General features: G+C 37.7%; 1 protein-coding gene across 1 annotated transcript; it reads right to left on the reverse strand.

The window, feature by feature from the left end:
- Positions 1 to 808: 808 nt before the first annotated feature.
- On the reverse strand, positions 809 to 12,835 carry slc1a5 (solute carrier family 1 member 5). The gene is made up of 8 exons (XM_039671173.2): positions 12,167 to 12,835; positions 6,460 to 6,502; positions 6,302 to 6,364; positions 5,320 to 5,486; positions 4,966 to 5,199; positions 3,264 to 3,458; positions 3,039 to 3,173; positions 809 to 1,267 (listed from the first exon to the last, which is right to left on the reverse strand). The coding sequence occupies exons 1-8, from the start codon at positions 12,715 to 12,717 to the stop codon at positions 1,033 to 1,035; spliced, it is 1,623 nt and encodes a 540-aa protein (XP_039527107.2). The 5' UTR covers positions 12,718 to 12,835; the 3' UTR covers positions 809 to 1,032.
- Positions 12,836 to 24,610: the final 11,775 nt, after the last annotated feature.

Consider the following 24,610-nt stretch of genomic DNA (forward strand, 5'->3'; position numbering starts at 1 on the left):
GAGGAGCCTGGGGTGTTTTAAAGGGAATCAGCAAGTACGAGGTATTTCAGAGCGGCATAATGGAACAGCATTCCACCTAAAACGTAGTATTTGATGTGTTGATAAGACAGTAACGGATGCAGAGGTTCTGAAGGTACTTTGGTTTTTAAGAGATATTTTGCATGAAAAAAAAAAAAAATCTACGTTTTAAATTAGGAGCATAAAATCAGAACTAGAGCCAGGCCGATATTATCGGCCGATATTAGGCATTTTCTAAAATATCGGTATCTGCAGTTATAACGGCCGATAAATGAATATTTCAAAAATAAAAACGGACGAATCACGCTACAACCATGTCATGAGTGTTGGGAGTTGTATAGTTTGTCCACCAGAGGGCACTCTACACCGTCCCTGTTGGCAACAGTCGTGTATAACGCGCCACACATCCTGCAACCTGCTGATCCAGCCAGAGAGAACCAGTTATGCATTATCATATTATTTTAGTTAAAACTCATAATTAACTACAAATAACTAATGTTAGGGAAATCAGATAATATTTTGTTGCACATTTCTAAAAAAAAAAAAAAAAAAAAAAAAAAAACAGTAATAATAATAATATCGGCCGATATATCGGAATATCGGATTTTAAAACCAACAAAAATTTGTATCGGCCTTCAAAATCCGTTATCGGCCGGGCTCTAATCAGAACTAACAGGGCGTGTATAATAATAACAATAATAAGATTATTTTAAAAAGGCCTGACTTTTTGTATATATATATAGGAGTAAAGAAAACATAAAAATAAGAAAAAAAAAATGTCAGACCAGCATCTAATAAATAATTGTTCAAGCATTTTTCCATCTAAATGTGCGTAAGTTTTGGCAGACTCTTTTCATAAAGAGCTGGGCTTAGAGGAGGGCCAAAAACATATAGTCTGTGTCCTGTCTTAATCGAAAACCGGCATCTCTCCCATGGTCACCGCGTAGATGCAGAGACTGATTTAGTGAGATCAGGCAGGTAGGGAAGGAAAGTTTCTTCAAATACTGTGCAAATCTACATGGCGGACTCATGGTCACGGGGTTTAGGTCCAACGACCTCTTCCAGTTCAAAGTTTCCCTGTTTCTCAATGAGCGGAGAGCTTTCTGGCTTGGAGGCGGGGTCTTCTTCCTCCACTCGCACCTTACTTAGCTCCGCCCCCTCTTTTTTACTGGTACGATCCACGAAAAACTGCAGAAGACCTGCTCCGTAGGCGTCACCTTCCACATTGATGACGGTGCAAGTGCGATCGCTAAAGAAGGGGGAAAAAAAGGCAATTATCCTCATGGTTTCAAAAATAATATTATTTCTAATATGTCTTTTAATGCAAACAATTCTTGTTCTCCTCCCCATCGGCTATCCATTCAGCTTTCCCACACCAACTTTCTCTTTAAATAAAGGTGCTCTGATTGATCGGGCGCCAATAATTAATTATCAGGCGATAATAGCTTTATATAGTTTGATCTGTGGTCTGTGGTCACATGATGCAAAACTTGCGAGACAATTTTTCTATGCACAGCTGAAATTATTAATAATAGTTTCACTTCAGTCTGGCAGTTCTACCAGATGTCTGAAAAGGACAATGAAGGAAAGGACATTCATTTGTTTTGTTTGTTTGTTGTTGTTTTTTTTTTTTGTGTGTTTCTCGTTTTTTTTTTTTGCACTGTATGACTTAAACATTTTGTCTGCCTTGTACTTTTGTGCCATTGCCTGAAATAAATAATAAAAAAAAAAAAAAAAAAAAAATTTCCCAGTAATGCTATATTTGTTAAGCTCTAAGCTGTTCCTACTCATCTCTAAGAGAGGGAATGAAATATGTTGCTTTCCAATAATTAAAGAGTTATCAATTCACAATACTTTCTCATCTCTTAATTTTTTTTTATTCTTAAAATACATTATTGTAAATAATAGTACTTTTTTTTAGGGACTAACATACATTGTATCAGAGTTAGCCATTTAAGCTCACCATATAGCCAAACACAAACTCATCCATCCCCTTCATATACATATATAAAAAAAAACAAAACACATTTTATCACCACCAAATCAGCTTTAGTGAGGACAGATTTGAGTAGTCTTCAGAAAGGATTTCAGTTCGGACTTAAAACTTCTGGAATTATTCTGCTCTTTACGTCATTCGCTATTTCATTCCACTGTGTAATGGCTTTGTAAGAAAAAGCAGATTGTCTAAAGGTTGAACGACAGAAAGGTATATTACAGTCAAAAAATAAAAGCTATTCTGGTAGATTTTACTGAAGTTATGGGGCGATTGCAAACAAATACCAATAAACAAGGAGTGCCCAGGCCGTGTAGAACCTTATACGCTAGTCAAGTTTGAAAAGAGTCTAAAATTTTCAAAACTCAAATTATGTTTCTCTAGGATCTTGCAATGGTGATACAGAAATGGCGTTTTATCAAGTATTTTTGTAGCTTGCTTGTATAATGATTCTAGAGGTCTAATGGCAACCTGTCCCCAACAGGTGATACAATATGAAATGTGTGAAAAAATTAAAGCATGCATAAATATCTTGGCTACACTAATCTGTCTTAAGTTTGCCAAATTGTATTTTAGTTTGTCATTTTCCTTATGCGTTTATGCATTTAATGTGTAAAATTTAATCTAAAATGACTCCAAGACATTTAAATTCTTCATGTCAAATGATTCATTTTTAATTAAAATATGTGCAGTTTGAGTCTGCATCTTATTTTTACTAAAGAAAATACCCTTTGTCTGACTAATATTTAAAGTAAGACAAGATTGTTCAAGCCATTCAACACCTTGAATGGCATAAGTTAATTTCATTAAGCATTTTTTGCATGTGTATGCCAACTCCATTAAAATGTTCATTAATATAAAGACTAAAAAATAAAGGACCTAATACAGATCTTTGAGGCACTCCCATTTATTTTGTACAAATGTAAGTACACTCCCATATACTTCCACTGATTGTTAACCAGCCCAAAAATCCTAATCAGAGCGTCCTTATCTTTACCCCACAAAAACATCTAAACCTGATACTCACACGAGCCAGTCCACAGCCAAGATGAGAGACAGATCGCTGGTGGGCAGCCCCACTGATTCTAAAATAATGGCCAGTGTCAGCACTCCTCCAGCAGGGATCCCAGCAGCTCCCACACTCGACGCTGTCGCAGTCACGCTATAAAGGAAATAACAGTTAGTCTACAATGCCAACATCTGCCAATCAAGCAGAGTACAGAGGTGACTAGAAGACATCCAATGAACTTACAGGATGGTGATGACCTGGACGAAGTTCAGCGGGATTCCGTTAAGCTGAGCGATGAACACCGCAGCTACACACTGGAATAAGGCGGCTCCGTCCATGTTGACTGTGGCTCCGATGGGCAGGATGAAGCGGCTGATGTGCTTAGACACACCGTTGTTCTCCTCCACACATTTCATCATTAGGGGCAACGTGGCGGAGCTGATCAGAAAAGCTGATGGTTATTTTCTGCTTAATTACTCATTTAATTAATCTAAATCAAAACAAGGCGAGTAATCAAAATTAAATGTGGTGTAATAAAACTAAAATCTAAATACTCTAATAGGCTAGGAATCTGATCACAGGAGACAGCTGAGGTGCATGATACTTCCACTTGTGTTTGGATCAAAGACAGATATAAATACCAGGTTTTTTTTATATGGACCTAAACTCAATTTAAAATAGAGGTTCCAAAATAACGCTTTAGAAGCGACACCATATACGTTTAATTTTAAATGTATACTGTTAAATTTAATTGTATTGACAGCACATACTCTCTCTCCATAACTGCATTTGTCTGCTTTAATAGCTCTAAAATGACGCTTTGGAATTAGCAACGGAGGCTTGGGGTGAGATGCATCAGAAATTAGTCCTACACACAAGACTATTTTAAGGACAAAAACTTGAGAAATGTCTTGAAATAAATAATCTTAATGGTTTGATGTGTGGTAACTGTAGTGTAAGAAAAGTAAATGTCTCCGCGCCATTGAATTATTCGAAAAATAATCCACACCCTAGGTGTAACTTGGTAACATTACCACCCTTGGGTGTGCATTATTTTTCAAATAATTAAATGGGACGGAGTCAATTATTCCTTACTTATTGCCATATCAGCTTCACGGGCTTTTACATAGCAGATAGGCAATAGATTGAACATTGAACAAACTATACAATAAATTACCATTTTAATAAAATTCAGTTCAGATAAAAGACACATCTATGGTATATACAATTCTTTAAATGCATTGCTAAGGTTGTCCTGATAAAAACCGTCGTCTCATGACCTTAAAAATTGGGCAAGCCAAAAACATACACTTTACAGACCAGTTAACCTTTAAAAGGATTGTTTACCCAACAAATGAAAATCAATCATACTATTAAAAGAAGTAGTATCAGTAATCTGGTGATTTTGAAATGCAGGTTGAGATTGGATTTAGATTTTTGTACTGTAAAGGAATATTATTATATTTACTAACGTAATAATTGCATGAATATGTAAATCTGTTGCATTTCGCAGATAGTTAAATACTGGATTTAGATTTGTACTATACGGGAATGTTAATATTTTTATGTTTTAAAACTATTACAATTGACACTTTTTAGTGACTTTATAATGTAATAAAATTTCTCAATGTATAAAAAAATACATTATGAGCATAAGATTTTTATTACATTTTGAAAACAATGATTTTTTTTTTTTTAACAACAATAATAATAATGTAATGCCTATTAGATTATGTGCAGTTATTAAATTATGAGTCCCTCACCCTAACCAGAGTGGCAGACACACTGGCAGTGTGAATGCAGCCAGGAAAATTATCCTAAGGGAACATTTAGTTCTCAGGAGCCTGCCCAGATGGCTATTTCCAACACCTACTCGGTGCAAAAGCCCATATAGATGCCAATAAGAACCTTTATTTTGAAGAGTAAGTAGCTGCTGTTCATTTACCTAGAGGAGGTTCCAAAAGCAGTAGCCAAAGCGGTGACCAATCCCAGCAAAAAAGTGTAGGGGTTCTTCCGTGTAATCACAAAGTAAATGAGCGGGAGGATGAGGAGACCGTGGATGGCGTGGCCAATGACACAGCATGCAATGTACTTCCCGAGGCTGGCGAACAGCATGCCAACATCCTCCATTTCCACAATCTTAGCGGCAACCAGGAACATGATACCCAGTGGTGCGTACCTTCAGACAGAAGACATCGAGATATGTTTTGACAGAAGCAAAGAGGACAGCACAATCCACAAACTGGGAACAAACATCAACCACAAAAAAAAAAAAAAAAAGTATATGATGTTCCCTCACCACATGATCCAGGAGACCAATACCATGGTGGCCTCATTGAAAGAGTTGAAGAACTTAATAAGGATCTCTCCTTCCTCTCCAAGTTTCCTCAAGGCCACCCCAAATACCATAGCAAACACGATGAGACCCAGAATGTTCATGCCATCCACATCTGTGCCAACTGGAACCTAAACAAAAAGACACAAATGACTGAATTCAACAAAAAAAGAAAAAAACAAAAAGTTTAAATGACATTAAACCATTAATATTTAAATGTTTTAATACATTTCTAGAATATCTAGATTTTAATCTAGTATAAATATTATTATATTAATATTTTATTTATAAGAAATACAGGGGTTGGACAATGAAACTGAAACACTGGCCAATGTTGGAGGTTTCACATCTTTATGCCTGGCGGCCAATCTTCAGAGTGAAGCACGGGTGGATCAGTGATGCTTTGAGCTCCAATATCATGACAATCCTGATTGTATTTGATGGACACGACACTGCCGAGGACTACCAAACCTTTCTGGAGGATCATGAGCATCTGATGCTCAAACAGTGCATCAGCATGATCATGCACCAACACACACAGCAAGACTTGTGACAGAAGGGTTTGATGAAGATGAAAGTGACGTTGAACATGCACAGTCACCAGATCTGAATATTATTGAGGTGTTTTGGAGGAGCGAGTCCAACCAGCATCATATAGTGACCTGGACACTGTTCTGGAAGAGGAACGGCTCATAATCCCTCTGGTCACTGTGAAGGACTTCTATCTGTCAATTGGTGCTGTATTTGGATGCAAAATGAGGCCCTGACCATACTAACAAATTATTGTGTTGTAAAACCAGGTGTTTCAGTCTCATTGTCCAACCCCTGTATACATACATAAAACGGATTTTAAACATGAAATATTTTTATATTAGATATATATTTTTTTTATAAATATATAAATTAAGTTTCAAGACAATCCTACGGTAAATCTGGGACTTGGTACCTTTTCCAAGGAGTAGATGGTCGAGTTGCTTTCATTCTTTACAATCCTGTAACCCGTGGCATACTGTGAAGAAGAAACATTCAGAATCATTTAATAAATCACACATCACGTAAAACACATCTGCTCTTTTTTGTTAAAGCAAAACTTGTTAAACCTACCGACTGAAAGGCAGCGGATACCAGGTTAGACGGGAAGATATTTCTGAAAGGAGGAGAAAGGTAGAAATTATATAACTGACAACCTTTAAATGAAACAGCCAATTAAATCAAACAAAGCCTAACTAGTTAATGTCAGAAGTTGACATTTTGAGAGGTGGCTTTTTGTGCACACAGAGCACCAATTGTAGTGTGACCACAAAACCTGCGGGAATTGGGAATGAGAAGCATGAGTGAGAGGATGCAGGTGCGAGTCAATTTCGCCGTTGGAGAGATGTGTATTGGTGTATCGATACTGCAGAAAAGAAGTATCGAAATATCAATATTTTTGACAACCCCACTATCGAGTAGATTTTGAAAGGCTATGCATTCGGCTGTATGTATAAGCAAAGCATTCACATCAAAACTGACGTATACTTTGGACATTAGCAAACACTATTCAGAACAAGGTAGTGAGAACAAAAACCCAATTCAAGTCACAGTTTCAGCCCATCAGCAATACAAATCCTCACAGACCTGACCAGCCAATCTCTGAGCGGGCTGATCGCTGAAATAACTTGGAGAATTTAGTCCGATTATATTCCTCCACTAATCCCAATTCCACACATTACCTCTTACCCCTATAACCCCGTTCCCTCTAATGGAGAAGAACTAGATGAGCACTAGGACCTGCCTGGAGATGGGGATTAATGACAAACACAGGCATTCAGGAACATTCCGGCATCTCTGACCGTATCATGGTCTGTGAGCGTGCGTACAATAACAAAAAAGGAAGTCTTCAATCGGATGGAACGATGATGACTGGTTTGAGGTTAAAGGAGTAGTTCACTTTTGCTGATAATTGCAAAACCTTTGCTGATAGTTTACTCATACCCATGTCATCCAAGATATCCATGTCATTCTTTCTTCAGTCGAAAAGAAATTAAGGTTTTTGATGAATTTTTCTCCATATAATGGAATTCAATGAGAACCAAACGGTTCAAGGTCCAAAAGACACTTTCAGTACAAACTGCAAACTGTTCAAAGGGCTTTAAACGATTCCAGACGATGAATAAGGGTCTTATCAAGCGAAATGATCGCTCATTTAAAAAAAAAAAAACAAAGTTTAAGTTTTATGAGCTCAAATGGTCGCCTTGCTCTGTTGTGTGATGTGCGTTCATGACTCTCCTGTTCGAACTCGTTTATCAAAATGAACAAATCTTTTTTGAGTCAACTCGTTCATTTCGTTCGTTGAATGAACCAAATAACGCGGAAAAAAAGATTCGTTCATTTTGATAAATGAGTTCGAACAGGAGAGTCACGAACGCGCATCGCAGTACAGAGCAAGGCGACCATTTGAGCTCATAAAACTTAAACTTTGCTATTTTTATTTAATAAGCGATCGTTTCAATCGATAAGACCCTTATTCATCATTTGAAATCGTTTAAAGCCCTTTGATCAGATTGCAGTTTGCACTGAAACTTTTGGTCTTTCGGACCTCCAGTCTTTCGGACCTTGAACCGTTTGGTTCCCAATGAAGTCCACTATATGTAGAAAAATCCTGGAATGTTTATCAAAAACCTTAATTTCTTTTCGACTGAAGAAAGAATGACATGGATTATCTTGGATGACATGGGGGTGAGTAAATTATCAGCAAAAGTTTTTTTTAAAAGTGAACTACTCGTTTAACATGCCAGTTTTTGCTCAGGCGAAACACACACACACAAAAAAAACAGTTACTTTCCAAAAAAGGCAAGTAAAAAGTTTCATTATAGACTAAATTCTGAACACATCTGGAATCTGTTGCCCATAGGGACCTTAATAAAGCGCAATCATTCTCACGAACACCTAAAGAAGCCTGGAAGGTGTGAGGAGACAAGCGTTTTCATAAAATAGTACAGCTGAAGCAAGACGAGACTGGAAAACCGAGAGAAAAACAACTTGTAACTGTAGGCTGTATCCCAGACAGCAGGTCGTTCCCACCTCAAATTTTCCTCGTCTGAACATTCGAAAGAAAGTTAGAACTTAAGATAAATGCAAAACTTTTTATGAAAGCCAGAACACCAGGTGGAACCTGCACAGCAACACTGGTAAGACCAGTTTACACCAGGAAAACATTTGATTATGACACACACAAATGTTGTCACAGGTTTCCAAAGCTTGTTAGGCATTATTTACAACTACTACCAATACCACACAATGACAAATTTGTCAACAATTTAGTGACTGTAAGTCATGACGGAAATTTCTAAAGGCGTGTAGTAAAAAGGGAGACACGTCAAACAGGACCTTGTTGAAACGTGGCACTCAACACACCTTGACAAAAAATTGATAAAAGATTTATCTCAAGTCAAGTGTTTGCTTACATATTAAAAGTATCTGCTAACAGTAACTATACTCTGACTTTGCCCAGCCTAAAGAAAACTCTGTTTACACAAAAAAGGCCAGGTTGTGCGGGGAGTGGGTGGATTTCACATGCACTGTACATAAAGCACACACTAAGAGATTAAACAAACAAATCACCCAGAAATTAATCATTTACCGACCATCATTACATTCCATGACGCAGTTGACTTGCTTTCTTCAGTCGAACCGAAGGTTCAAGCTGCTGTTTTCCATACCTTGGAAGTGAAAGGTGATCAATAGCTGTCAAGCTAGATTTCCAGTGAGATAACTTCAATTTCAGTCTGTTTGGCACATAAACCAAACAATATGGCTTGAAAAGATGTAGCCAAAGTCCGTTTAGGCAAGTCATGCCACTCGGCCACCATCTTGGCAACGCCTCCGGGCAGCTATTTCGGACTAACAAGACCAGGCAGGCTCCTATCTAAATGAATGGGCAGAGAGTCAGAACTGGACTTTCACTGGTGACCAGGACATAAATACTGCTTGTATAGAAACACAAGTAAAATATGATAAAAATCGCCGAAAAAGTTTGATGATTTTGCCCCAAAATCAGGTTTAAAACACCTTTTTCCTCACAGGTTATACTTTTACTGCACATGCGCAAGGGTTCTCGTCTCCGCTGTCGCAAACCTCAACTGTGCGCATACGTCAGTGGAACCATACGATAGGCATGTTTCCCGGCTTGACTGTTAAAAGCAGATGATTGGCTTTCCAGCGGGAGGGTCGGGGCATGTGCATACAACCGCCATCTTTGGCGTTACAGGTTTTCCTATATAGTTGTATTGAGGAAGTGACATGTTTCTATATAAATAATACTCACAAAGAAAGAAGGTCACAGGTTTGCAACATCAAGACTCACTTAACCTTTAAGATAAACTCTATCTTTTGCGTAATACGGTGAAATGAGTTTTTGTTCCATGTGTTGTTGTTGTTGTCAGGGTCTTGCCTTAGGCAAGCTGATAAGGGAACACAACTACAGATAACAGCTGAAACAACTTACAAAAACGGATGCTAGAACGTGCTGTTAGTAAACTTTCAATATAAAAGACGGTGTGCATGTAAGAGTATGAACGCCACAGTGGTCCTTGTGCTTGTATGGCAGGATTTATTCACAGTGAAACTCCAAGAGAGAAGACCCTTTGATGGATGACATGAGCTACATCAGCTGCCTAATTTAACCCTACTTCTGTTGTCCATGTTTGCACGTGTGTGGCCCTCATGTGGCAAGCATACGCCACCTCATTTACTTTCATTGGAGACACAGGAGCAACATATGTTTCAGTTTGGCTTTAAATTACGAATCCAAATATAAGTAGACAAAAACCTTTTTCTTTTGAATGATAACTTATGTAGTCTGAGGAATTGGTACGAAACAAGAAAATGCATGATGAGAAAAAAAAAAGTGAAAAAAGAAATTGAACTTTAGATTTAGAAGTTATTAAACTGCATTAACCTAAAGTAGCCTTAATGCTGTTATAAAACAGGCTTTGGCTTTTTAGCTCCTTCGGTCATGTGGGAATGAATAAACGATTGTTAGCAATCGAAACCCGGCCTCAAAGAGTATCAACCAATATTCCTCTACCAGTCTTAAAAGCGGGATCTAATAGCAATGAGATGCAGAGAAAGAACCAGTAGATCTCTGTTAAGGTGACCATATGTTTAAAACAATATTTTATACCCCATTTAAATGGTATTTATCTATTAACAAAAATGGGACCTAAACAAGATTAGGCATTGAAATGACTGTGATATATATAAATAAATAAATAAAAGCAAACGGTATACAGTAGCCTACAACATTTCATATCTCACTTTGTGGCCGACTGACATTTCCAAGGACAGTCTACCAAAAACAGGAAAACCCTGTTTCTCTTGGGTCAGGTCACCCTAATGTGTGTCAGTGTAAATATTTACATTTTATAAATATTGTAATGAATAGGTCTGGTGAAACTTATAGAAAATGTATAAATGGTTTACAAAAATGTATTTTTTTTGTTGTTGTTTTTGTAGGTAAATAAGAACATAGTATCCTTTTCACAACACTGTCCCAACACATGGTGAAATTTGACCTGTTTACAAGACAGCAGGGCCAACCCAAAAACCCCACAGTCAGATTTAGGCGTGTCTTATGGAATGCAAGAGATGTTTGCGTCTTATCAAAGGATAAATATTTTTCATTTGAAATGTCTATCTATTCATTTGAATAACTACTACGTGCCAATAGGTCCATGCACCGCTGAAGGAAAAAATATAATTTGTCCAGTTATTTATATATTGAGTTGGCAAACCCACAACCAGAAAAGGGAAGGGTAAAGTGACACATCCATAAACACTGACCATCAACCTGCATCCTCTTCAGAGCGGATTATCCGCCAACACGAGACACACACGCACGCGCGCAGCTGATGCAACTCTAGTGTCCGTTTACAGCACAGACCAACAACGTCACGTAACTCACCCTATATAGAGTCAAAACAATGTCACTGAATGAATTTACGATAGTCGATGAAAAAAATGAGTGGCGTTAATGATAAAAAAGGGTTATTTTAAAAACATAACATACTTAAGGCGGCTCCTGAACAGTAATTACTTTTCCCTCTAATGCATGTCGCCAGTCGGTGACTTCGACGCTGTGAATCGGAGCGGTCACCGACTGGCGACATAATGTATGGATACATGTCGCCAGTCTGTGACTGCTCCGATTCACTTTATGTTGGCAATAACGGTGGTTTAACATTTGTTGTACAATGGTTTTGCTCTAGTGACATAGTCACAATGTTTCAACACTTTCTTATTCTTGCCATATGTGCGTAATGTGGTCTTTCCTCTTCCTGTTTGGCAAAGCTCCGTTGGCACATGAAGCCAGCGGAATAATATCAGCGAATCGGTTCTTTCGAACAGTTGGCTTATAGGTAACATTCAGTTCTTCTTGCGTCATGTGCTCGCTGGCATAGCCTAAAAATTCTCTAAAATTAAAGTATTATTTAAATAGCTCAAAATGTATTTGCACTTGAATGAAACAATATTTTAAATGGCAACTTTGTTTTATGCGTGTTGATAAAATGCCGGTATTACGATTGTGTTAATTCAATTCAGTCCTACTCGTGAACGAAATACTCAGACGCTTCAAACATGGAAAAAAGATCATTGAAAAGATCCGACTCAAAAGAAGGCTGCATTTACGTCATAATTCATTAGTTTAAAGCTAATTGAACAACATGAAACAGTGTGGGTTTGATTTTGAATCAAAAACGCGAAATGTGTGAACACGTGGCGTAAAATAGCGGAAAAATTTACAAAGCTTGACGTCAGGTTGCTGACTCACCTTATTAAGTCTAAAAACGAATCGATGACTTCTTTGGCCTCGGGAACACCGCTGTCATCCAGTGAGTTGATGGATAGTTTTTTCCCGTCATTGGCACCAGGCTGTATAATGAAAGCCATAATAACGCCGACAGTAGACGCGAGCAGAGTGGTCACCAGGAAGAAGAGCATCGCCCAGCCGCCCAACTTGCCCAGGGCTTTGGGGTCAATGCTGGCAGCCCCGGACACCAGACTACAGACCACCAGAGGAATAATGATCATTTTGAGCAGGCGGATGAGCAGCTCACCGGGGAACCCGAAGTAAATGATCTGAGTGCGGCTCATCCCGGCGCTGCGCACGCCGAGCCCGATGAACACGCCGATGATGACCGCTGACACCGTCAGGATGACCAGCAGATTGGCCATGGCGATCCGTTTCAGCTTCTGCCCGGTGGTCTCCGGCGCGCTCGTCTTGCGGTCACTCAAGCCATTGGAGACGCCGGTCGGGTCGGATATGTGCGCTTCACCGTTGGACGTCTTTACATCGTCTATGTAGATCTTTTCCTCCGTCATTGTGCTGTCTGAAGGTCTCCTGGTGTCCGGAGAGTGAATGTTAAAGCGCTAGGAGTCTTTGGTGTGAGCTGATTGTCTCTGCTCTCTCCTCATGTGCTGCTGGCAGCGTGGAAGTGGAGTGAATAAGCGTAAAGACGCGCGTTGGAGGAGGAAGTTACAAGACAACGTCATATGGGCGTGGCGTCATAGATAGAAACCTACACCAGGTTTTGTTGATGCCTATTGCCTATATCATATAAAAGTTTATATAATGGGCTATACAAGTGGCCTTAAGTGTATGAATGCCATTAAATAACTATAGTATCAAACAAATATCAATGTCAAACCAAGTGGTATTTAAAAAAATAATAATAATCAATACAAAAATTTAAAAAAGCAGTTTGATTGGTTTACAATTATAAAATAGAAGATATAATGGAAAGACTATAAGAGTACTAAAAACAAAAAATACATACATCTTCTAAAAGTTAGTTTTGTTAGTAGTAAAAACATTCTAATAAAGGTTCTGACATTATTTAATTGCATTTTTTAAAGGAAGCTCTCTCTGAGAAAAGGTATATCATTTGCTTGCAGAAGTCATGGATTTCATATTTAATGACATTCAGACATTTTAGTGTGGCTTAAGTTTATTATGTGTACCAAACTCATCAATTTATTATGTTTAGTTGGTGTTTCATTTGAACATTGTGGGGTATTTCTGTCATATCCATAACATTAAGCAAATAAGGTAATAGAAAATTTGTCAAAAAATGACATAAAACTTTTCACATTGAACGTGTACTACTATAACTCCACGTAATACGCATAAGCCTGACTTCACCGTTTTCACAAATTCACGTTTTTATAGCTTACACAGAGGCGATAATGATACAATTTTCAAAAACTTGCAAATTGAAATCCATTGTAATTTAAATTAACGTTTAGTTAAAAATGGTGTCATGCAAACGACCCCTCAGTATGGAACCTGAAGGAACAAAAGTTCCACCTTGTTTATAGTTTTTCTTTTACTCTAAACATCCATGTACAACTGCAACAGTATAAAAATACAGTTTTTAGTGTGATTTGAGGTAAAGAAGGAATTTAAGATACTATTTTTTGTCTGATTGTTTGACGATTGAATTACACTCGACACACTTTGGGATATTCCAACACAATTTCACAGGAAACCAATTTAACGAGGAAGCGATTTCTGAATTTGCATGATGTGAATCGTAAAAAAAAAAAACATGATTTAACCAAGTAACTTGCCCCACATGGATACTGGCTGAAAACTAGAATACTTTTACTATTATCTGGCAGTAGTATCCCATTCCAAATTCAGCCTTTGAGTTATCCTGACAAAAAAAAACCCTGAACATACCATCACTGCATTGCCAAGAAATATATTTGCAGAGCAGAAAAAAACAACATCTCATTTTTAGCAGAAACCTGGTCTTCGTTCATGTCCTCACCCAGCAAGTAATTAAATATGCTGAAGACTGAGGTCTCCATATGGAGCCAGAGTCATTCCAGTCAGATTATCCTTAATAAACAAACCCCTCATTTTCTTTAAACAGGTTTTTTTGTCCGGTGCAGTGCTTTATGGGAAGAGCTTGTATGTTAATAAGAAAAGTCTACACTCTATAAACAGTGCTGGCGCACTCATCGGGGTCCCTTTTTGAAACCTAAGGGTCTGCTTATATAAGGTTCATCTTCTCTGTATTAGACTGTGTGAACTTCACAGAAGCACGACATTCCATAGATATTGAGAGAGAGATTTGAGTGCCTGGGATCCGTACGGCAAGAGAGCATGATGTGCGGATGGGTCGAGGGGGCCTCCTTTCTCAAAACACCGTTCGCTCACACACTTGGTCTCTACACTGTGCGTGTCACAGACGCCACGACCTTGATGCCCTTGAATAAACTCCACTGCCCTGTCTGGCTCCATATACTGTCCCCCTTCACTGACACTGCAGTTCTAAAGCTGTGGAAGGCGCTTTTTTATATCATTGCCATCTCATTTTATTGTAGGCTACTGCTTTGAATGTTGCCGAGTCATTTTACAACTGCAGTGTCATTTTCATCTGATTTGCTGATTTATATATTCATATCTAAACATAGATATATGGATATACTCTCAACTAAAGGATTATAAGGAACACCTGTTCAATTTCTAATCAACCAATCACATGGCAGTTCAATGCATTTAGGGGTGTGGTCCTGGTCAAGACAATCTCCTGAACTCCAAACTGAATGTCAGAATGGGAAAGAAAGGTGATTTAAGCAATTTTGAGCGTGGCATTTCACAATCTGCTCAGTTACTGGGATTTTCACGCACAACCAGTTCTAGGGTTAAGAATGGTACAAAGAATGGTGTGAAAAGGGAAGAAGATCCTGTATGTGGCAGCCCTATGGGCGAAAATGCCTTGTTGATGCTAGAGGTCAGAGGAGAATGGCCCGACTGATTCAAGCTGATAGAAGAGCAACTTTGACTGAAATAACCACTCGTTACAACCGAGGTATGCAGCAAAACACGCTAGAGGCCTGCATTTCAGCCCGAGCCCGACGGGCCCCGACTTCTTTACACTCCTCGGGCCGGGCTTCGGGCCAATTTTAACGTCATAGTTCACACGCGGGCCGGGCCTCGGGCCTGTTTTAGGCTTATCTTTTTTATAGCCTATATTAGATATTACTTAAAATAAAATATGAGAAGATGACTATTGAAAAGCAAACATAGAAAGACGTTTTATAACCTATCTGACATATATGACTGACAGTCTGCTCACGTACACGCGCACACATTGTTTAAATGCCACAGCCCACCTGAGCATTGTTTCTGACCATGTCCATCCTTTTATGGCCACCATGTACCCATCCTCTGATGGCTACTTCCAGCAGGATAATGCACCATGTCACAAAGCTCGAATCATTTCAAATTGGTTTCTTGAACAATGAGTTCACTGTACTAAACTGGCCCCCACAGTCACCAGATCTCAACCCAATAGAGCATCTTTGGGATGTTGTGGAACGGGAGCTTCGTGCCCTGGATGTGCATCCCACAAATCTCCATCAACTTCAAGATGCTATCCTATCAATATGGGCCAACATTTCTAAAGAATGCTTTCAGCACCTTGTTGAATCAATGCCACGTATAATTAAGGCAGTTCTGAAGGCGAAAGGAGGGGTCAAACACATTAGTATGGTCTTCCTAATAATCCTTTAGGTGAGTGTATAAAATGTGATTGGTGAAAACACAAAGTATTATGTGTTAGTGCATGTCATTTGGCTGTACTTTAGTGCTCTTACAGTTGGTTCAGTGCTGGCAAAACAAAGGAAACAGGGTAAACCAACCTGAGAGTCACATGACCTTTTACAAAGAAGAAGAAAAGCACGATACAATGCTGCAGCTTTTCATGTCATGGGAAAGCAAGTCCAGGCACAGAGTTTGTGAATTAAAGCACCTGAATGGCATCAGCGGAGAAACCTAATATAGTTTATCTCGAAAACCTGGCACTCTTCTTCATTCTCCTCAGCCACTGTATTGAACACAGAGACGACATTGTTCAGAAAAGTAAAGTACAAGATAACAAGAAAAACAGGCATAGACCAACGAGAAGAGGGTTATACAGAAGGTTGTATAAGAATATGTGCGGCAACATGTTTCCCTAGACAGCGTGTGTTGAACGTAGTCGTCAGGTTGATGAGTTCAAGATTCCCAAACGACACATGCTTAAAATAGAAAGTTTCTCTGAACTGGTTGTACTATGTAGTACGTGAACATACTGAGTTTTGGAGAAAGCATCTTAAATGAATAATTGTACATGGAAATCTATGCATCTGTGTATAGGCTATTCTTGTAGCTGAAGGCACACACTGTAAAATGCTTAGTCACCCTTACTGAGCTGAATCATTGGTGCCTGATCTATTATTTCGAATCGTCGGCACTGAAATGATGGAATGCAGCTTATTACAGAATAATGGTCAATTGTAAGCTCAGTTTGGATGTTTTTCAACACATTCAAGCAAATGTGCTTGTCAGGTCATGCTGCAGATCCAATGATGCCTTTGTTTCTTGGAGGCAGTCCAGTGAGCTAAAACAGACGTGCTGAGATACATATAACTAAAACAGCCGAGTCATGATATGTAAGCAAGATGAGTTAATGTGCTAATCACAAAGCTGAGATTTGCTGTATGGGATATATACTTTTATTATTCATTTAGACAATTTAATCAGATCCAAACCTAATAAATGATTCATTTGTGAATGAATCATTTAGACCAGTGTTGTGAAGTGGATCAATGATTCATTGAATAGATCCAACACAAAAGAGTATAATTGCTCTCAGGAAAATGGCAAGGAAGCAAAGGCAGAGTTCAAGATGTTCGCTGAATAACCACTTAAAGGGAACGTTCACCCAAGAATTAAAATTCTGTCATCATTTACTCTCCTTCAAGTTCTTCCAAATGAATTTCTTTCTTCTCTTGAACACAAAAGAAGATATTTTGACAAATGTCGGTAACCAAACAGTTGATGTCAATGAGGTCCCATCAACAATCTGGGTTTCCTCACTTTTTTTAAGTTAAGTCTACTGATCCCTACATGATTGTCACCATAATGCCACAAATGCTGTTGATTGAGCTTAAATGAGTAGTTCACTTTTAAAAACACGTACTGATAATTTACTCACCCCCATGTCATCCAAGAGATCCATGTCATTCTTTCTTCAGTCGAAAAGAAATTAACGTTTTTGATGAAAACATTCCAGGATTTTTCTTCATATAATGGACTTCAATGGGAACCAAACGGTTCAAGGTCCAAAAGACAGTTTCAGTGCAAACTGGAAACTGTTCAAAGGGCTTTAAACCAGATGATTCCAGATGATGAATAATCATCAACTTATCAAGCGAAAAGATCGCTCATTTTAAAAAAAAAAATAACAAAGTACTTTTATAAGCTCAAATGGTCGTCTTGCTCGGTTCTGTAAAACATTCGTGACTCTACTGTTCGAACTCGTTCATCAAAGTGAACAAATCTTTTCCAGAGTCAACTCGTTCATTTCGTTCGTTGAATGAACCAAATGACACGAAAAAAGATGCGTTCATTTTGATGAACGAGTTCGAACAGGAGAGTCAAGAACGTGCATCACTTAAACTTTGTTTTCGTTTTTTTTAACGAGCGATCGTTTCGCTTGATAAGACCCTTATTCATCGTCTGAAATCATTTAAAGCCCTTTGAACAGTTTGCACTGAAATTGTCTTTTGGACCTTGGACCGTTTGGTGCCCATTGAAGTCCATTATATGGAGAAAAAACCTGGAAAGTTTTCATCAAAAAACTTTTATTTCTTTTCGACTGAAGAAAGAATGACATGGACATCTTGGATGACATGGGGGTGAGTAAATTATCAGCAAAAGTTTTTTTTTTTTAAAGTGAGCTACTCCTTTAACTTTTGTATTGTATTGAGATACATCAGAAACAGAATATTCCTCTAAATTTTAATCTGTTGCACACATAAAACTACAGTATTATATGACCATATAAATATATATCACACAGTTGGACCACTTTTATGTTGCTTTTGCATCATTTGAATGCAAAAGAGTGCATTATTCAAAATCTTTACAGGAAAAAAAAAAAGAAACAGTCAAACAGGTTTGAAATTAACTAATCCTATAATGATTCCCAGCAGGTTCATACACACCCCTGTGCAATCCATGAATGTAGTCAAATGTAGGGCTGTTTGATTTTTGACTTAGGGCAGCTTCACTTGGCAAATGGCCCACATGAGAGGTGCTGCAGTCCCCTAAATCTGGTTTAATCTCGCCTGAGCCGCACTGGCACAGCACGCCTAATGGCCGACACATTTACACACTGTAACCCAACTCCCTCCCTACCTCCCTCCCCAGTCTGCCTGAGTATGTTCTTCACTTCTACATTACACACATGTGTCTAAAATTAAAACTCTGCGTTTGATGAAATGCTTCTATTGCATAATGCACAGCTAAAGTAAAGGACATTTTAATTCTGTCATAATTTAGTTCTTAAATGTTGATTTAGGACTGTCAAGTTGCAAAAATAGCTTACTAAAGCATACTAAAAGTGGTACAGCTTTGTGCGAGGAGAAGACCTAAAGGGGAAAAATAGACCATATAAGGTTTGTTTCATGTTGTTTTGATTTTCTGTCCTGTAGTGTTTTAATGGCTATCACATGTCTTCAGACCTTTATAGACTATCTGCTAAAGTCTCTGTTTAGGAAGGTTTTTCCAGTTTTCGCCTGGTTCGTGGTTCTTTAGAAAAGCTGACATATGCAATCTTAACATGATGGCTCTTTTATTAATAAATACCGTAGATACAATTACATCCTTGTTGTTGTTGTACATTATTCTGCTAGTTTTGTATTCGTGACCAAAGTATAAGGACCATTGTAAATAAGAAACAATGTCACTATCTATCTATCTATCTATCTATCTATCTATCTATCTATCTATCTATCTATCTATCTATCTATCTATCTATCTATCTATCTATCTATCTATCTATCTATCTATCTATCTATCTATCTATCTATCTATCTATCTATCTATCTATCTATCTATCTATCTATCAGGCCTATTTAAAATACTAGTTAAAAATTAAACAAATTGTCACCTTGGAATTATAAGGTTCTAACTCACATTGTTTGTCAAAATTTAATTATTCACATATTCATATACATTATATTTTGTGTACATTTTGTAACTTTTTTACTGTATTTAGAAAACAACAAAACAAAAAGGTTCTATCTTCAACGTCGAATGGAATGCGACAACTTTAAAGCTTAATATCTCTAAAGCGCTCAGAAAGCAGGCAGAACCATATAATTCCAAGGTGGCGAAACGGCTAAAATACTCCAGCCTTTCGATAAGAACTCAATAACCTCTGATAAGTTTTGTTGATTCGTAAGACCTGCTGCTTTCCCACACTGTCTCACCCTACTGCTGATAAAAATAGCCTTTGGCTATCAGTATGTTTTACAAGCCCACTTATCTGCCTATTTCCCCCGCTTTCTCAGTTTTACTGCTGGCTGTGAGGATAAATGGCCAGATGAAGGACACATATTTCTCACTTTAGCCACCTGTACACAGTCGGGACGTACGGTTCTAAGAACTGTTCCACTTGAGCCTGGTTTGGCACGGCACGATTCCAAACCGTTCTCAGCCTTGAATGCCAACCGTGCTGAAACGTGCTGGTAGAATGGGTGTAATGATGTCCCATTTACATCTTGTATCATCTCTAAACTCTTGTGTTACCAATGCAATGGCTGCTGCATTTGTATTACAGTCCAAAGAGGTCCATTACAACCCATTCCGTTCCAACCCATCCGTTCTCAGGAGGGTCACAACCCAAAATGGCTCACATGTCTGTTCTGATAGGGACAGCATGGAAAAGACCATGTTCAAATAATAACATGAAACATGTTATATAAGCGTGCAAATATCAACCTTTTAAAGGAAAGAGAAAATGCTTTCTATGTCTATTCCAAAGAAGCAATGTGGTATTGAGGTATTTACTAGCTAACATGACTAATAACCTATTTTGGTTCTGTGTTCAGTTACCACTTAATACAAAATAGCAAAACCCATTGAAAACCACTGCAATTGTGCAGGTGCATGAAAAAGCATGGCCACCATCTAAATGAAAATAATCATTAACAAGCACATAATCTATAACACATCATTTATATATACACGATTCATCCTTTTCTGAGAGTAAATATTATACACAAACTCAAGCAAAATATTGAATTCTACAACTAAGAAAAATGTGTATGCATCATTAGAGGTTGCACAAACACAAATTTCCCTGCATTCTCAACATGTATCAAAGAGGAATGTCACTGTTATGGTAAATGGTAAAAAACTACGACACTTAAGTCACATTTAGGATAAATTTCATTGCATTACATACGAAATGGCACCTGCAAACAACTTTTCTCAGAACTAATGTCAGCACATTCACGATGCCACTGCATATGATTCACATCCACTATGCAGTGGCATTCATAATTTTTAAGTGTAAACCAAATGACCAAATTCTTTTTGGGGTCCACTATTGATGCAATATGCACATGATTTTACACAGAGAGATATCCAGGCTCCTCCAAGTGTCTTTCATTACCCCAGAGTGATGCCAAACCAGAGTCAAATGCCAGAAAGCACATTCAGGTTCAAAAGTTGAAATACAGCTGAAGGAACACCATCTTGCTGGAACATAGCGTTTTTGCTCGGTGTTAATGGTTGGCAAAAACAGCCATATGATTGGCTGAGAAAAATACACCCACCTTTTCATGCCTAAGTATTCCTACTACCTCCCTCAGTAATATCATATTTCAGCATAGTTGTATAGAATGTAGTTTTTGGCTTTTCATTTCTGGAAAAAGAAAAATAGGACATGGAAGAGAAATTACAGGCAGAGTATAAAGGCAAGCGTTTCCTGAAAACACTCCAGCTGGAATCCACAAATGAATATGAACAATTCAAATCCTGTGTCTGATGACTTGGAGAAAGATATTGCATCAATCTGACTAAGTTATAATTATGTGGCTTCCTTTAAAGCACTATAAATAAATGAGTACCTGGTCAAGGCTATTATAAAGCAAGAATGCAGGTTATCCGACCAGTTAACAATTCATATATTAACCACAACAATAAGATATATTTAAATTAAATGAATAGTTCATGAATATATTTAAAATAAATGAGTAGGTTTTTTCCAGCATTTGCTCACCCTCATGTTGACTTATTGTCTTACATGAAACACAAAAGTTATTTAAAAAAAAAAAAAAAAAAACATGCTGCTTTTTTCCCAAACGTTAATAAAACAGACAATCACACGTTTTGTTTCAATGGTCTACACACATATATGCAATGTACAATTAGTTAATTTTGAGTTAAATCATCTTGAACCGTTGTATGATGCAAGATAAAACTATTTTTAAAACTGTTTATTTTTGATGTGATCTTATATCTATTGCAAATAACAAAACTTTCAGTGTGGAAAACTTAAGCGTATAACCGCTTCAAATAGTGTTGACAACATGAAGTCATGTGTACAGTGACCGATTCAGCTGACCGCAGACCAGCTGCATGACATAAAACATTTCAATGACGCACACATAACATGCATAAAAAGAAACACTCTTTCTTTCTGTCATGTGCACTTCTAAACTCAGCCATCAATCACAGTATCTAATATCTGCCTCTCACCTCATGGTACAGTAGTTTGCGGAAACTGTTGTCATGAGACATGATGACAATAACCTGCAAGTAACATGACCATCTCTCAGAACAGGGGTATGACTGAGTCTCGTGTGTTTGTCTATTTTAACTTCTGAGATTTTTGTCATTAACAGTCCCTGAATTAGAACAAATAGTGAGGTTTTGCAGGTGTTGCATGATTTGTTTTGCATGAAAGTTCACGAAATGTTAAAGGGTTAGTTCACCCAAAAATGAAAATTCTGTCAGTATTTACTCACCCTCAAGTTGTTCCAAACCTCTATGTGTTTATTTGTTCTAGGAAGATATTTGGAAGAATGTTTTAATCAAACAGATCTCATTCCCCATTGACTACCATAGTAGGAAAAAATACATAGTCAATGGGGAATGAGATCTGTTTGATTAAAAACATTCTTCCAAATATCTTCCTTTGTGCTCAGCAGAACAAATAAACACATAGAGGTTTGGAACAACATGAGGGTGAGTAAATACTGACAGAATTTTTATTTTTGGGTGAACACTTTAAAGTTAAATGTTAACAACTAAACAGTGTCTCACTGACGCAATCTGACTGAAACTTCATCCACACTTTTTTAAAGGTAGAATTATAAGGAAGGGAATGCAAAGAGTTTTTCTCACAAATTGGCACTCCCAAAAGTCTTTTAATCCTCAGAGGATTATTTTGAGGATACTTTAGCTCTATCGTTTTGTTGCTGGAGTAATCATGACACGTGCGAATCGATGGGCGGGGGTAAAGAGGCAATGATGTAGAAGTAGGCATTGATTTTTTACTGCAGAGGCGGTCTATCATCACGCTGTGACATCATAATGTGATTCAATCCAATACGAGTCGTTTTCTGAGCTTGGTTTCAATAAAATCTGTGTTTGGACTAACACGGAAGTTTCTGGTTCTGGAATATACAGGATATTTTTCTAATACGTCACAAGATCAAGGAAAAATGTATTCCTCAATTCATGAACCATTTAACATTTTTAGCATGAAAGTTAAATGCTAACCTGAAATGTTAGCATTTTTACAGACATCCTGCTTCTGACAGCTAATAATAACGGCATTACTCAGGAGATCTTCTAGGAGTGAATTCCAAAGCTCAGGCTCATGGCAAACATTCCACTAGATCCCATAATTCCATTCCTTTCCACGTTTATAGATTCTTGAACATTCATTGTCTTTCCCTCCCCTCTTTTCATCACCAAAGATATGCATTACTGCTCACATCTTCTCACTCTGCTTAGACCTCTGAAATGCAAGATCAATAATGTGTCATTGTTCTGCCTTTTGCTTGGATTGATTTGCTGCATCCTATAGCCTGTATTTCCAGCAGTGACAGAATTCTCACAGTCTCTAATGCTTGTCGAAGGCTTGAGCGATCAACTAACCGAATAAATGGAATGGTTAAGTTTGTCCGTTTTAAATATATTTGATAAAAAAAACTCAAAACAGTCTATAATACCTGCTGTTGTGAACTGCTTTCATGCACACCCTTGCAGAGTCAGGTTGATATAACTACCGGCTGTCACCATAGTGACCTGTTTCCAAAGACCTTGGTTGCCCTTATATTCCCGAAGTCACCCTGGTGCATGTCAACATATACTGCTAGACAGTGTTTGGAATAAAAGTAAAGTAAACTGCACTTATTATATGGGGGAAAAAACAATTCACCAAACAACCTGAAGTTAGACATTAATCTAAGGCTTAGATTAATGTCTAACTTCAGGTTAAGGCGTGCTACAAAAAACTACATATTTACACAGAATTACTTATTAATTCATATTCCTCATTACTTTTATACATTCCATTATTTATTTACACTGACTATACCATGCATATTGACAATTTAAAATAGCACTGCTATGCCTACTATTTCTATAATATACAACATGTACACTTTGATTTGTGACATTTACATCTTTAATGGGGGTCTTATATACTGTATATTTACACACACACAATCTTAAAGACAAAACAAGTAATTTGTTAAGAAAACAGTAAAAGAAAATAATTATTTTAAAATATATATTTCACTAAAAAACAAACAAACAGTAGAACATGATGTTCCATAACTGTATAAATATATATTTATACATTGCAAGTTTAACTACTTCCCCCAAGCATTGAAGTTTTAGAATTATTTTAAAAATAATCATATAATTATATGTATTATATAAATTATAAATAATTGCATAATAATTACAGGGGTTGGGCGATGAAACTGAAACACTAGCCAATACATGTCCAGAGTTCAAAAGAGGACAATTTGTTGCTGCATGCCTCGCTTGCTCATCTTTGACCAGGACAGTGTACCTGGTGTATCGAGAGCTATGATATCCACTGTAATGTTGGCACACCACATTACAGAGGAAGAGGAATGGCTCAAAATCTATTTGGCCACTGTGAAGAACTTGTGAAGCTCATTCCCAAGACGAAATGATTCTGCATTGGCCTGTAAAAGGAGGCCCTACACCAGGGACGGGCAACTTCTGTCCTAGAGGGGCCCCTGTCCTACAGAGTTTAGCTCCAACCCTGAAAAAAAAATCACCTGCCTGTAACTTTCTAGTAATCCTGAAGACACACCTTTCACACCTTTCGGGTGTGTTTGATTAGGGTTGAAGCTAAACTTTGTAGGACAATGGCCCTCCAGG

The sequence above is a fragment of the Pimephales promelas genome, chromosome 16, assembly GCF_988280905.1.
Source record: "Pimephales promelas chromosome 16, fPimPro1.hap1.1, whole genome shotgun sequence".
In the NCBI taxonomy this organism is placed as follows: Eukaryota; Metazoa; Chordata; class Actinopteri; order Cypriniformes; family Leuciscidae; genus Pimephales; species Pimephales promelas.